Source organism: Oryzias latipes, chromosome 5 (assembly GCF_002234675.1).
Source record: "Oryzias latipes chromosome 5, ASM223467v1".
Taxonomy (NCBI): domain Eukaryota; kingdom Metazoa; phylum Chordata; class Actinopteri; order Beloniformes; family Adrianichthyidae; genus Oryzias; species Oryzias latipes.
Window position 1 is genome coordinate 15604221 of NC_019863.2, and position 14244 is coordinate 15618464.

The 14244-nt window shown below is 39.0% G+C and overlaps 2 protein-coding genes across 4 annotated transcripts; both read left to right on the forward strand.

Moving 5' to 3' along the window:
* Positions 1 to 226: 226 nt before the first annotated feature.
* On the forward strand, positions 227 to 5558 carry LOC101162521 (NEDD8-activating enzyme E1 catalytic subunit). 3 transcript variants are annotated; one of them, XM_023954988.1, is made up of 18 exons: positions 280 to 327; positions 434 to 472; positions 1131 to 1251; positions 1352 to 1432; positions 1518 to 1600; positions 1715 to 1795; positions 2083 to 2126; positions 2416 to 2480; positions 2628 to 2783; positions 2891 to 2993; positions 3085 to 3198; positions 3992 to 4045; positions 4159 to 4195; positions 4382 to 4463; positions 4550 to 4650; positions 4770 to 4833; positions 4950 to 5004; positions 5108 to 5558. In XM_023954988.1, exons 1-18 carry the CDS (start codon positions 308 to 310, stop codon positions 5194 to 5196), a joined length of 1389 nt encoding a protein of 462 aa, XP_023810756.1. In that variant the 5' UTR covers positions 280 to 307; the 3' UTR covers positions 5197 to 5558. The 3 variants fall into 3 exon arrangements, with proteins under 3 accessions (XP_023810757.1, XP_023810756.1, XP_023810758.1); XM_023954989.1 differs by lacking the exon at positions 434 to 472 and having other exon boundaries at positions 227 to 327; XM_023954990.1 differs by lacking the exons at positions 280 to 327; positions 434 to 472 and adding an exon at positions 502 to 604.
* A 650-nt stretch (positions 5559 to 6208) lies between these two features.
* On the forward strand, positions 6209 to 14094 carry tmf1 (TATA element modulatory factor 1). The gene is made up of 17 exons (XM_004068849.4): positions 6209 to 6783; positions 6868 to 8219; positions 8649 to 8752; positions 8936 to 9062; positions 9181 to 9286; positions 9678 to 9820; positions 10052 to 10218; positions 10675 to 10831; positions 11042 to 11134; positions 11214 to 11370; positions 11463 to 11655; positions 12154 to 12223; positions 12312 to 12404; positions 12495 to 12617; positions 12706 to 12858; positions 12998 to 13123; positions 13285 to 14094. Exons 1-17 carry the CDS (start codon positions 6648 to 6650, stop codon positions 13423 to 13425), a joined length of 3441 nt encoding a protein of 1146 aa, XP_004068897.1. The 5' UTR covers positions 6209 to 6647; the 3' UTR covers positions 13426 to 14094.
* Positions 14095 to 14244: the final 150 nt, after the last annotated feature.

Genomic DNA, 14244 nt, shown 5'->3' on the forward strand with positions numbered 1-14244 from the left:
TTTGTTTTGTTTTTTGAGTCTGTCAACTGGTTTGGTGAAGCAAGAATCAAACAACAATTTAATAAAATGCTGCCATCTGTTGGAATATTGTTGTTACTCGAAACGGCAGATTATAGTGCTACATTCAGGACAATAGGAACATTAAACTTAAATAAAAATCATGCATTAAAACATTTTTTCTATTACTATTTATGATGTTGAACTTTTAAGATGATCTGATTTTTTGTTTGCTCCACAACGCCTGTACATCTGACCCCTGAAGTTTGTTTTTCCTACTATTGACTCGAGTACTTGAAGTTACCCCAACATGGCGGAGGTGGATGAGCCGTAAGTAGCTGCCGAAGAAGCAAGAAAGAAAGCCCGAAAGTTGCTTTATCTCACGAACCCCTGAGAGTGCAGCATGAATCAACCTTCTTTTGTTCTCTCTTTTTAGGGAGAAGAAAAGAACGAAAGTAGTGGAGCTGACCGAGAAGTTAGTGATCAAATTGGTAGAATCGGCGGAACCTTTGATTTATAGACAGGAAGAACGTAACATTAGCTTACGGAGAAACTGAAGCTAACCTGTTTGCCATCAAAACACACATCTAGCAAGTGTACTGAAAATGTTCGTGGCTCGCCTACCGTAATTAACTAACATGTCCTAACAGTAAACATAATGTTTCATTCGTCTAGTATCCGGACTCATTGCTCAAACCCATTAATCGCTGCCGGCATAGTAGTTGTTTATCATGGAAGGCTAATAATATGAACATAGCCTAGCTAGTTTCAGAGGCTGTTCAGAAAGGAGTGCTTCACTCACTTATTATTCAGGGGATTCCGACCTGTGAGATAAACTATCTTAACTAATTTTTTTTTTCCCAAATGTGCGTTGTAAATAAATGTATGCTGTAAAACGCCAATATGACCTTATGATATTATATTAGCTCAGAACGTCCATTTAATCCCATTAACGTCCTCTACTAGTTTATGCTACACTGCCTGATGATGTAATTGTCCCTGGAGAGGAATTCATGTTTCTGTCAATTTTTTTTGCATGATCCCAGTAGAACACTAAAATTCAAACCATGTTTACATTGAAATGGTCGAACAGGCTGTTGATTTTGAATGCTAAGTGTTCGTATCCTCTTCAGCATGGTCGTAGATGGAGGATCTGGAGTTTCATTTGAGTGGGGAGGCAGATGGAGCCACATAAAAAAATTCCTGGAGAGGCCGGGGCCATTTACACATCCGGACTTCGAACCGGGCACAGAGGTAACATTATATTTGCAGGCTGTTGTGTAAGTTTATAGTTTCATCTTTCTTGTTCTGATTTGCATTTCCTGATATAATATTTCTCGTCTGGCATTTAAAGGGCTTGCAGTTTTTGTTAGAAACCTGCAAAATCTTGGTCATTGGTGCTGGTGGGCTGGGATGTGAGCTGCTGAAAGATCTGGTAAGCTGATCACTTAATAATTTAAAAAAAAAAAAAAAACATAATGGCTGTCATATTTTCTTTAATCGTTTTATTTGTGACTTAGGCTTTAACAGGCTTTCGAAACATCAATGTTGTCGACATGGACACCATTGATGTTTCCAACCTGAATCGTCAGTTCCTCTTTAGGTTAGTATAATTTGGAATTTCTCTTTTTTTCCTCACAATTTTTATAAATGGATGCAATATTAGGAAGAGCTACTTTTCCCCCATAAACACATAAACATGTTTAATCTTCTCCAGGCCTAAGGATGTTGGCCGACCTAAAGCTGAAGTGGCTGCAGACTTCATCAACAGCCGTGTCCCAGGATGCTGTGTTGTACCGTATCCTTTTTAGTCAAATATTTCACCAATTAAAAGATAAAGAAGAAGGTAAAAGAAAATGAAATGTATTGTACGGCATTTTAACCCCTTTACACCTACTGATGAAAATATGCATCAAACCACTTCTGCTCCAAACACCTTAGTTTAGCACATGAAAATGAAAACAAACATAAGTGATTAAAAAGGAATTTATTTACTAGGTGGAAATAAATTCAGGTGTCAAGGGGTTAAGAGTAGGATTCATGACTTTTTTTCTAATTCCTATGTTTTCTTAATGGGTTGCACAGTCATTTTAAAAAAATTCAGGACTTAGATGAAACATTCTACAGACGTAAGTAACTTGAGGAACTCCTATATTTCAAGTATTTACTTTTTTCCTGATTAAATGGGAAAGATGGAAATCGTATGTTTAAAGGTGACCAGATATAAAGGGAGGAAAGCTTATAGATCATGTAATGAATTGTCTTTTTATACCAAGAACATGCTATTGGTTATTTGGTCAGATGTCCTCTTTAACCCACAAAACAAAACAGAAAGAGTTTGTACTAAGTTTAAATTGAAATGACTTAATGTTAGCTGTGTGGATTGTATCAACCTATCCCTGCTTTTTCTCCGTCTAGAATTCCATATAATTGTTTGTGGACTTGATTCTATTGTTGCCAGGAGGTGGATGAATGGTATGCTGGTAAGATATTTTCCTTGAAATGCTAACATCCTTGTTTTCTGATGTTTCCTTTAGGAGTAATGCTTGCATTTTAGGTTATTATTTTTGAATTAAGCAAGTAAGCTTACTGTCCATGGTATTCATTTGTACATCTGTGCTTCTATCCAGCTATCTTTGCTGGTGTATGAGGACGGTGTGTTGGATCCAGGGTCCATTATCCCATTAATTGATGGTGGGACTGAAGGCTTCAAGGGCAACGCTAGAGTCATTTTGCCTGGTATGACTGCCTGCATTGACTGCACCCTTGAGCTTTACCCTCCTCAGGTACTGCAGTGTATTTGCAACAAAAATTAAAATAATTCTGACTATTCTAAAGTGATTTTTGTTACTTGTTTTTGTTGAGAATATTAAAAATGTACACTTCCTTGCAGATCAACTTTCCCATGTGCACAATAGCTTCAATGCCTCGTTTGCCAGAGCATTGCATCGAGTACGTCAGAATACTGCAATGGCCCAAAGAGCTACCATTTGGTGGTATGAAGGAACACCTCCTTTTCTTTTTTTCTTTTTGCATTATTGGGTTTTTGTTCGAACTGAAATAAATATGTTTGTGAATGTGAGTTAGATGGTGTGGCATTGGATGGAGATGACCCCGAGCACATCCAGTGGGTTTTTCAGAGATCTCTGGAGAGGGCAGCAGAGTTCAGTATCACAGGAGTCACATACAGACTGACACAGGGTGAGCAAACAATAACTGGTTTTGTCTCCAGAGTTTGGTTAAATTACTTGTACTTCCTCTTGGATATGAACTTCTTAAGGCTCCAAAAACTGGAGGAAGAAATTAAATGTATAAAGTGACATTTTCTAAAACAATCCCACAATAATAAATACAGTTTTACAACAAAAAGCTGAGACATGTAGATGTTTTCTTTGCAGGTCTTTCGAGAGTTCTGTTTTGTATCTGTAGTTTTCTTTAGCTGATTTAAAAAAAAAAAAAAAAAAACTTGAAAAGCCAGTGTTGCGTAAGTAGCATAGCTTAATGTACTACACCAGTATAAAGCGCATTATGTAAAGATTTACATACTTTTGCCTCCTGCAACTTTGATCATTTTAAAGGTATTCCAGTCCCATGTCTTGTAATAGTAACTTATAGACCCTAAATAGACTGAAATGTATAAGTGAGTACCACTGCCCAAAAACTAAAATTGAGTCGATTTTGATTCACAAGCTCATGATCCCATTTCATTTATGACTTAATGAAATATAAAGGGGAAAATTTCATTCATAGGATTATTAAATATCAAACTATAAACTAAAGCAGGTTTTCGTCTGAAAAAAGTTATTATTTTAAATGGAAAATCTGATTACATATCTGATGAACTGATATCAGTTTATAAGTGAAGATCAAGGCTGATTGATATTAAACCCAGCTCTGCTGAAGCTGCACAAAATCAATTCACCTTCAGGATTTAGTCAATTTAAAAAAAAAAAAAAAAAACAATCAGTGAGTAAAAAGCTTTTATGTGCTGCAGGTGTTGTTAAAAGGATAATCCCAGCTGTTGCATCTACAAATGCTGTCATTGCTGGTAAGTATTTAGTAGTTATAATCCATAACTTGTAGTCCTGTTTTAGATGGTACTAACTGAAGATCATGTGTATCCATGGATGTTATTGATTGACCTTCTCTTGTTTGATCCAGCTGCTTGTGCCACAGAGGTTTTCAAATTAGCAACAAGGTATGTTTTGGTAATCATGTAAAGGCTCTAGCTCTCAAAACGAATGAGTTCCATAAGGAAACATTACAGGGCTTGTTGTACAATAAACAGGCGTCTTGCATTTTTCTATGGGAGAACTAGTTTGCATATAGAGTCTGTGCATCTGTCATGAAGTGACATTGTTTTTACTGTTTCTTTTTATGCCAGTGCCTATATACCTCTCAGTAACTACATGGTTTTCAACGATGTTGACGGCCTGTATACCTACACCTTCGAGGCAGAAAGGAAGGTCTGCACCAGAATCCCACGCTCCCTTTAATGTGTGATAGAAAAGAGAAGTGGGTGGAGGTGTGTTTACGCCTTTTCTTTGCCTAGGAAAACTGCAGTGCCTGCAGACAGGTACCTCAGGATCTCCACTTTCATCCAACTTCCAAACTCCAGGAAGTATTAGACTTCCTGACTGAGAATGCATCATTGTGAGTTGTCCTTCCTTCTGCTTTTCATATATTTGCTTGCTGTTTTTTTATTTCATTGGAAAAAAAGATGTGTGTGTGTGTATATATATATATATATATATTTAATTTATTGTTTCCAGACAGATGAAGTCACCTGCTATAACAGCTACAGTGGAGGGAAAAAACAAAACATTATATTTACAGGTATTTAATTTTAGTGTAATTTAATATTTTATTTCCGCCTTATGGCATTGAATCACATAAGCAGCAGTTGCTTACATAAATTGCACTGAATCTGTTTTTTCTTCTTCTTCCTTCAGTCGGTACCTTCGATTGAACAGAGAACACGGGCAAATCTGTCTAAAACCTTAAAAGGTGAGATTCTTTACAAACCTTTCAAAGTAGATTTAGCTGTTATGCAGATGACCGTAGCTAGGCTTCCTTTAATCTCATGTGTTTTTTTTAAATGTTTTTTCAGAGCTGGGGCTGACAGATGGACAGGAACTTGCCGTAGCTGATGCAACAACACCCCAAACTGTGATGTTTCGACTTAGCTTTACCTCATAGATCAAGCAGAAGCACTTTTTCCAATCAGTTCAAAACAGAAACAGCTCTAAGTGAATACAAACACGTTGTTTAATATGGATCTAATTTAATGGGAAAAACTGGATGTTTTTGCACTGAAAAAAGCCAAATCCGAGTTTAAACTTTTGTCATGTTTTTTTTCTTTTCCAAACTGTTTAAGAAGTATGTGTTAATGGTATTTTCGTCATTAAGTATTGTCTTTTGTACTTGTTCTGTTTTGTGTATTTATTTATGTTTCGGGTTTTTTTTAGTTTGTGCAGCTTTTGAAGTTGAAACTGTCTGGACTGGAATAAATTGTTTTTTGGTAAACAATGTCTAACTTTTTAATAAAAAGCTGAGGAGTAGCCCTACCGTAAATCTTTAATGTGAAACTTTGACTAAAACAGTTTGGCCTCATTAATTTTACATGTAAAACAGGCTTCCAAAAGAATAAATAAATGGAATAGATATTCACTTTCACAGTTATATAACTTGGGAGAGCGGAAATCCTGTTGAGAAGGAACAAAGGTGATACTGAAAGTTGTAACAATTAGGCCTGATGTAAATTAAACCTTTCTCCTGAATGGAAAATGTCAAAGTTTGGAGCATATGGAGAAATAAGTCCATATATGGATGTTTAAACTGGGACAATTTTAGATATGAAGAATTACAAAATAATTAAAAGCAAATTGGAGTAAGAAATGTATAATAAAAAATATACAGAAAGGGAAAACAATAATTTCATATGGCAAACAAGGTGCCACGGAGTGAAATCTATATGTAAAAAAACAATAAAAACGAAAAGGTAAATGCATCTAGCATAATTCACTGGTTTCATTAGCTTCAAAATCTTGTTTTAATATGATGTAATAATTTAATTAAAAAAATATTTATTTTACGATTTTCTCCTTATTTTGCATTTTTAAATTAAATGTATTATTTCTGTTTGTTGTTTTGGGCGGAAATAACGCGGTATTCTGTAACATAATATGACCCGACTGTGACGTCATGTTGCTACGTGGAAAGGAAGTAGCACACATGCTAATGCTAATCGCTCTACAAGCTAGAAGTTGAGAAGAACGACCAAAACAAACGATGAAGGCTGCGTCCAGAAGACGGAAAAGCCTCGGATAAGCAGAGCCGTTTGGCTTGACAGCTACGATGGAGTTAGAGTCGCGATATATGTGCTAATGCGGAACTGACTAAAGAGTCCTTATTTTTTTTAAAGAAACTGTCTTTGAGGTGAAACTAGATCAACGCTCTCCACACACGGTTGTCAGCTAGTGTTAGCTTAGGGAAACGCTATCTAGCTTACTAACTGCGGAGCTTCTACCTTAGCGATCTTCTTGACATTTGTTGCGTGCTGTTGCTAAAAGTGGTCGTCATTGACAACACGGAGTTAAGACAACGTGCGATTGTGAGACCCCCCACCAGCTGCTAGCTTCGTAGTCAGGATGAGTTGGTTCAACGCATCTCACCTGTCCAGCTTCGCTAAACAAGCTCTAACATCAGCTCAGAAGTCAATCGATCGCGTCCTGGACATTCAAGAAGAAGACCAGTGGGGTGACACCGTTGTAATGCCATCTGATGGTAAGGAACTCGGTGTATTGTTGTAACTGCATAACACTGAAGTGTCATCAATGCTAACAGCCCATTGTATCGATTTTTTGTCAGATGTTTCATTACCTGGAAAACTGTCGTTAAGTGGAGGATGGGGGATGACTCAGTGGGAAGCACCTGCAGAGGAAAAGCCCACTGCTCCCCCGCCCTCATCGGGGGCCATTACTACCCCTGTCACCCGTACTGTTGTGGATGAATCGGAGAACTTTTTCAGTGCCTTTCTTTCACCCGGGGATGTCAAAGTCAGTAAAAGCCCGGTTGTGTCTGTACCCCCTACAAAGTCCCAACGAAGACTTCAGAAGGAAGAGAAGAAAAGCAGAGAAGCGGTTTCCCAAGCCCAGAAAACCGAAGAGAGTCCTGATACAGAACCCGTTAAGGGTTCTGACAGTGAGACAGTGGCTGAGAGTCCGCTTGAGGAAACCAACGACTCACCAGCAGAACCTTACAAAGACATTATCCTCCTCCAGCCAGTTTCCCCTAGTACTACTTCCATTGATATGCCTTGCAAAACGGACGAAAGTGAAAAAGAAGGTGATGATTCAGCGGTTCCGGCAGAACAGATCAAAGCAGGGCAATCAGACACTTTCTCAGAAAACACTATGGAACCCGACGCCCCAAAGCCACCCCCAGAACCTTCGGCTTCTGAAGCAAAGTCTCCTACAGATTCTTCGGCCTCGTCGTCCTCCAAAGAAGCAAACCCAGATCAGAAAGAGTGCAAGACAGAGGATCGCCAAACAGACACACCGTCTCCTCCAGTCAGCGCTTTCTCCTCAGGAACCTCTACCACAAGTGACATTGAAGTTCTTGATCACGAGAGCGTGCTGAGCGAAAGCTCAGTCAGCTCCAGACAAGAAACAGGTGAAAGCAAAGCAGGCCTTCACCTCATGCAGGGATCCTTTCAGCTTCTCACTGCCTCCACCTGCGGAGATTTTCCCCAACTAGAGGATTACCCGAAGCTCACAGAGAGCTGTGGTTCCTCCTCAGATGCTTTCGAGCGAATTGATTCATTCAGCATGCAGTCACTGGACAGCCGGAGTGTCAGTGAGGTCAACTCGGATGACGAGATCTCTGCCAGTCGGACTCTGGCGTCCGTCACCACTGGTCCTGCTTCTCTAACATGTGAGAAGCAGGAAGAAGAAGTAATGGAAAAAGGGGGTGAGGAGGAAAAGTGTGAGGAGCAGGAACATCCAGAGAGGACAAGGGAGCAGTCACTGGATGAGATGGAGGAAAGTGGGCGAAGTGCAACGCCTGTGAACAGTGAGCAGCCCGAAGAACTGACGGAGATGGAGTCTGAAGCCTTTATTACAGTGTTTGAGCCTTTGTGCAAAGCCGAAGCAGAAAGCGCTCTGCCCATTACCGAGGAGATGAAAAGTGTTTCTACTGTTCAGATATTGGAGCTTCAAAAGGTAATTCATTCATTCCAAGTAAATTTTAATTTCATATGTGTTTATTTTGTGGGCTTTTTTTCTGCAAACATCAATCCAGCCCTACAAACGGCTGATTTAATGAGATATAATCAAAAATGGGACACCATAACAAATGTCATTGTAAATTAGTCTTGGGTATAGAAGCACATATCCATGGTTCCTTGAATAAATCTGAAAGGTAGACATCAATACCGCAAATTCTCATTAGATTGTCAACGTCATTAAGACAAGTGCAAATAGCGTCGATTTGTGGAAACTCCTATTTATGCATTTCAAATATCACAAAGTCTTAACTATGTTTGTCTTCATGAAGGGTAATCTGCAGTTCACTTAAACACATCTTTTGATATTTATTGTCTTTTGCATTTCCAACAAGTCTCTCAAAAACAATCTGCATCCATGTTTCAGGTAATCGATGATCTGTCCAGTCGTCTTGACAAAAGAGAGTCGCAGCTGCTGGCAGTTAGCAAAGAAAAAGCCAGGCTGGAGGAGGAGTGCGACAATTTGAAAGAGTGAGTCCCTCAAATATGAGATTCCCAAAGGCGCTAGGTGCAATCTCAAACAGAAGAGTTGCCGTTGTTGACAAACAAGTCAAACAAGACATTGCATTAATGCTATTTTTTTTCTTTTTGAAGCAGTTGAGGTTGAGTGTTTGAAATGAGTTCTGCTCTTAAACTAGTCTGTTTATTTTTCAGTGAGGTGACAAACTTGCAGGAAGAAAGCTCCACTGTTCAGTCCCTAAAAGATGAATTCACCCAGCGCATCGCAGAAGCAGAGAGAAAGGCTCAACTGGCTTGTAAAGAGAGAGACATCGCCAAGAAGGTATTGGAATCAGTTTCTATGAGCTTCTTAGCCTATAAGAGTCTATTGTTACCATTATTCCCCTAGTCTTGCAATCCAATACTTTTGTCAACGTTTGCCATTCTTTTTAACGTAACAGGAGATAAAGGGCTTACGAGAGGAGCTATCTACAAGACTGAACCCCAGTGATACAATGGAGATAATCAAAGAAAAGGAGGAGCAGATCAGGGGGCTTCTGGAGGAAGGTGAGACTGGTCATGAAAAGGAGAGACATTTAGCTCACGCTGGAAACTCTCAGTATTTGCTGACATGACTGATGAAATGTTTTATCACTTGCTTAGAGCTGCAGTCAGTGAAGCAGAAGCATCCTGCTTGGCAACTACATAAATACCAACGTATCCTCCTACAACAGATTTGAATTGCTTAGTTGCTGTGTAACACAAACACAAAATAGGCAAACTTTATCATTACAGCCACAGATTCAAAACAGCAGATTTAATCTTTCTTTAAAAACGCTTTGAAAATAACAATCATGTGTTTAAAAAAAAAAGGTGTTTGCAGTTCATAATTGTAATCCTTGCCACTTAATTACTACTCACATAAGGTTTAAACATCCCTTTTTTTCCCCCCTTTTAGGTGAAAAACTTTCCAAGCAGCAGCTGCAGCACAGCAACATCATCAAAAAACTGCGTGTCAAGGAGAAGGAGAGTGACTCAAAGATTATGAAACAGCAGAAGAAGATCAAGGAGCAGGAGGACGAGCTCGGGCACCTGCAGGAGGTCAGGATGAAGAGTCAAACATAACCACCAAAACATTTCGAGTTTAAATGTTGTCGCTGGCAGGCCACTACTTAAACATAAGGGAACAACTAATTGTTTTATTTGAAGAGAATAAATCCTTGCTGACGCTACTTTGCATATCAGTTTTTTTTAAATAAACATTTAGTCAGTTACTCTTCATTCCAATTGTGCTCAAAACATCCATAGTTACAGTAAGTCTTGTGCTTTCAGATACTCGATGGGAAGGAGGAGGTGGAGAAACAGCACAGGGAGAACATCAGGAGGCTGAACGCTGTGGGAGAACAGCAGGAAAAAGATCTGAGCCGCCTGCAGGCCGATGTGGAGGAGCTGCAGGAGAAAAATAGGAGCCTTGAGGCCGCACTCGATAACTCCTACAAGTAAATAGTGACACACCCTGCTCTCAACCCTTTATCAAGGATCTGAACTCTAAAGGAGCCTAAGCTTAATGTGCAATGAAATAAATAAAAGGCTGTCACACATTTTTCTTCCTTATTTTTAAACAGCAATATGACTCAAACATTCCTCAAATCCTCTTTCTTAATTTAGCTTTTTATTTTTATTTTCAACCAGCAATCCAAAGCTTTTGCTTTGGATTTAACCAAAACAATATATTACAAATTCATGTAGAAATCAGTTTGAAACCAGCTTATGATTGTTTTGAACACCTACATTTGTGATGTCACAAAAGGCAAATTGACTATTCGGCTGTAGTTCAGGAATATAATTCGAAAATGCCCTTTTTTTTCTTAAAGCAGTGATTTCCTATTAAGTGTGCAGTTGTTGTGTGTTAATGCACTGAAATCAGAGTGGTGATAGACTTCATCTGCTGTCAGGGAGCTGGCAGAGCTTCATAAGATGAACGCCAGCAGAGTCAGTGAGGCTGAGGAGGCTGCTCTGAGCAGGGAGACCCAGGCCAAAGAGCAGCTGAGTCTGGCTTTGGAGAAGGCCCAGGAGGAGGCCCGGATTCAGCAGGAGGCGCTGGCCAACCAGGTAAAGCCACAACGAACTGACCACAGTCTGCTCTGTGAGCTAAGTGTGCTTCTGCAATCCCACGTGGTTGTACTGGTGCTGTAGAAGGAAGACGGAGGCATTCGGTGTCAAATTCACACCAAACCTGGCTGTTTGTTGACATCCTTCTTGTATTCCCCCATGTTCTGTCAACAATAACCCGACAGCACATCAATATTTTATTGTGTACAGGTGGCTGATCTGAGGCTTGCTCTGCAGAGAGCAGAAATCCAGCAAGCAAGGAAAGAAGATTATTTAAGGGAGGAGATCAGTGAGCTTCAGCAGGTAAAAGAAAAAAATAATACATATTTTAATGTACCGTAAGTGTGTTGGTTACATTAATTTTATATTGTTTTTATTCCAGAGATTACAAGAAGCTGAGAACAGAAACCAGGAGCTCAGTCAGAGTGTAACCTCAGCCACACGGCCTCTACTGCGGCAAATTGAGAACCTACAAGGCACATTAGGGGTACAAACGGCATCCTGGGAAAAAATAGAAAAGAACATTTCTGATAGACTAGGTAAAATGTTGTGTATGAACTCTCAATCTTTTATGTATTTACATTTATCATCCCCCCTTTAACATCTTTCTGTGTGCTCTTTATGGCCACAGTGGATGCCCAGGCACAGCTAGCAGTTGCTGTGGAGAAGGAGCGATCAGCAACAGAAGAACTTCTTTCAATCAAGGCCCAGCTGGTTTCTCTGGAATCTCAGAACTCCTTACTTCGCCAGGAAAAAGCTAAGCTTCTTGCACAGGTGGAAGCTGAAAAAAACAAAAGAGAGAAGCTGGAGGATGAGAGCAGCAGGTAGACTAAATCCAAGTATACTATAATGACATTTCAATTAAAAGACACAAGTTTGAACACACACCAACAACAAAAATGTCTTCTACTGTCATCCATTTGCTCACACAACCTTTTAGTAGCCCTGGGCTCACACTGCATCCAGTCCGGCTGCGGGGCTGCAGTTCAAGGACACCCCCTATTAACAGTCTCTATTGACAGACAAATGGCCTTTGTGCTAAAGGGTTGACTTTCATTCAGGGCAGTGGTGCAGTGGGTAACATAACAACCTGCAGATCAGAAGATCTCGGTTTGCCTCCTGGCTTGCTCGATGTGTTTAGATCTGTCAAACTTTCACAGGATTTTGCTGCCTCTCATCTTTAGAAAATGAACAATTTTTCACATGAAAAATCACATTCACGTTCTGGGGAAGAGGAATCTGAATTTGGTTGGCATTTATTTAAAAAAATGTATCGACATTTTATAAAATGATCGTGAAAATGTATTTGTTTGTTCTTGTAGAGAGCATGCTGAATTAACAAATTTACGAGGCGAGCACAGCCGTTTGATGGAGGAGGCCAAAAAAGAAAAGGTACTACCGGTATTATTCTTTTTCTGTTATTTCTTATTCTCTTGAAAGAAACAAAAGCTCACTTGTGTTTTTATCCTTATTCTTCCAGCTGCTGCTGGTCAACCAACTAGAAATGGAGAAGATTAAGGTGGAGAAGGAGAAGAAGAAATGTTATTTGGCACAAGAGACGCTAAAGGAAAAGGTTCAAAATAGTTAAAAAAAAAATTTTTACTGCTAATTTGGTTTTGTTTCTTACAATACAAACTTTTCCTCTTTATTTGCTCTGAATTAGGAGCGGAAGACAATGACCAACTCTGTTGGAGAGCCCCCAGCATCCTCCACACCCTCCCTGTCTCGTTCCAGCTCCGTCAGTGGAGCGGACAATGCTGGGCTGCACATTTCTGTGCTTTCACAGGTTCCTCCATTAAACTAGAATCCGGCAACACTACAACGCAGAAAAGGATAGTTTATCTAATGTTATCCCATATTTGTTTCATACCCAGGATGACTCTCTAGAGCACTCTCTGGGAACGATGTCGATGTCGATGAGCGGGACTAACCTGTACGAGGCCGCCAGACTGTCAGGAGGCTCCAGTATCGTAGAAAACCTGCAGTCGCAGCTCAAACTCAGAGAAGGAGAAATAGCACAGCTGCAGGTGGGTGGGGGGGGCTGCTTATAATTCAGGTTTAAGCTATAAAAGAAACGTCATTATTATTTTATTGTTCACTCAGTATTTCTAAAATTGTTTCATAATATAGTTGTTGCAAATGTTTGCTTTCCTTCCGCCTTCATAGCTTGAGATTGCAAACTTGGAAAGGAGTCGTGCTGTGATGGCTGAAGAACTGGTTCGACTGACAAACAGTAATGATGACATGGAAGAAATGGTGAAAGACATTCCAAAGTTGAAAATTCAGCTCAAGGTGCAAATACTTTATTATTATTATAATTATTATTATTTATTATGCAAAACAGAAATGGTTGCTCTGCTTTTTCTACACAGTGAGGATTATAAATGGTTTTCCTTCTTAAGGAGAATTTCATTCATTATAAATCTTCTCATTTGTTTTCTTTGGCATCTCAGGATCTGGAGCAAAGGCACAACACCATTCTGCAGATGTATGGAGAAAAAGCAGAGGAAGCGGAGGAGCTGAGGCTGGACCTTATAGATGTAAAGAACATGTACAAAACTCAGATTGATGAATTGCTGCAAAGTCGAAAATAAACCAGTTTCATGTATTTTTTTTTGCTTTAAATTCCTCCATAATTTTGGCCATGAAGGGGGTATTAAAAAAAAGAACTTTGGGCAGACTTTTTTTTATCCTAACCTCTTTAATTCATATTCTATCCAAGGTAGTGTTGGAATACAGTGAATGGTTGGGAAAAGGCAAATCATAATTCAATTTACCAGATTATTATGAAGGAAAAAGTTATTTTTGATTCAGTTTTTGATCTGAATTCTTTGGGACTTTGCTTTGGTAGTTGCTTATCATGATTCAGTCAGTGATATGTTTTGTAAATAACATTTTTAGCAAAGATTCACAATCCTTTTTGCACTACACAGATACAATTATTTCTTAACACATTTGTGTTAAGAGTGATTTAAAGAATGTTTTAAAAAACTTGTACATAATATGTATGTCTGTGGGTTCCATAGAAATCACAAAAGTGGTCTGAAGTAAGGGACAGCCGTCACTGAAATCCTGAAAAATATTTTTTTGATTTGGTTCCTGAGTATTTATTTGTATATGAAAACACATTTATTTAGTTGCCAGAGAGAAGTCACATTTAATTTAAATGGGACCACATCAGATGCTAAAAAAATGCATTGTCAAGGCATACACAATATCTTGATGCTACACAAACCATTGAAATAAATGAAAGTTTAAAACCATTTCATTGTGTCGTCTTATTTTGATTTTATTTATTTTTTATTGCATTGAATTTGTGTCAAAAACAATTGACTGACTTGACGTTCTTCTCTTTTTTGAGTATTTATAAAAACTAAGTGTGATTTGCTTAATGAGCCTCATAGGATTCTGCT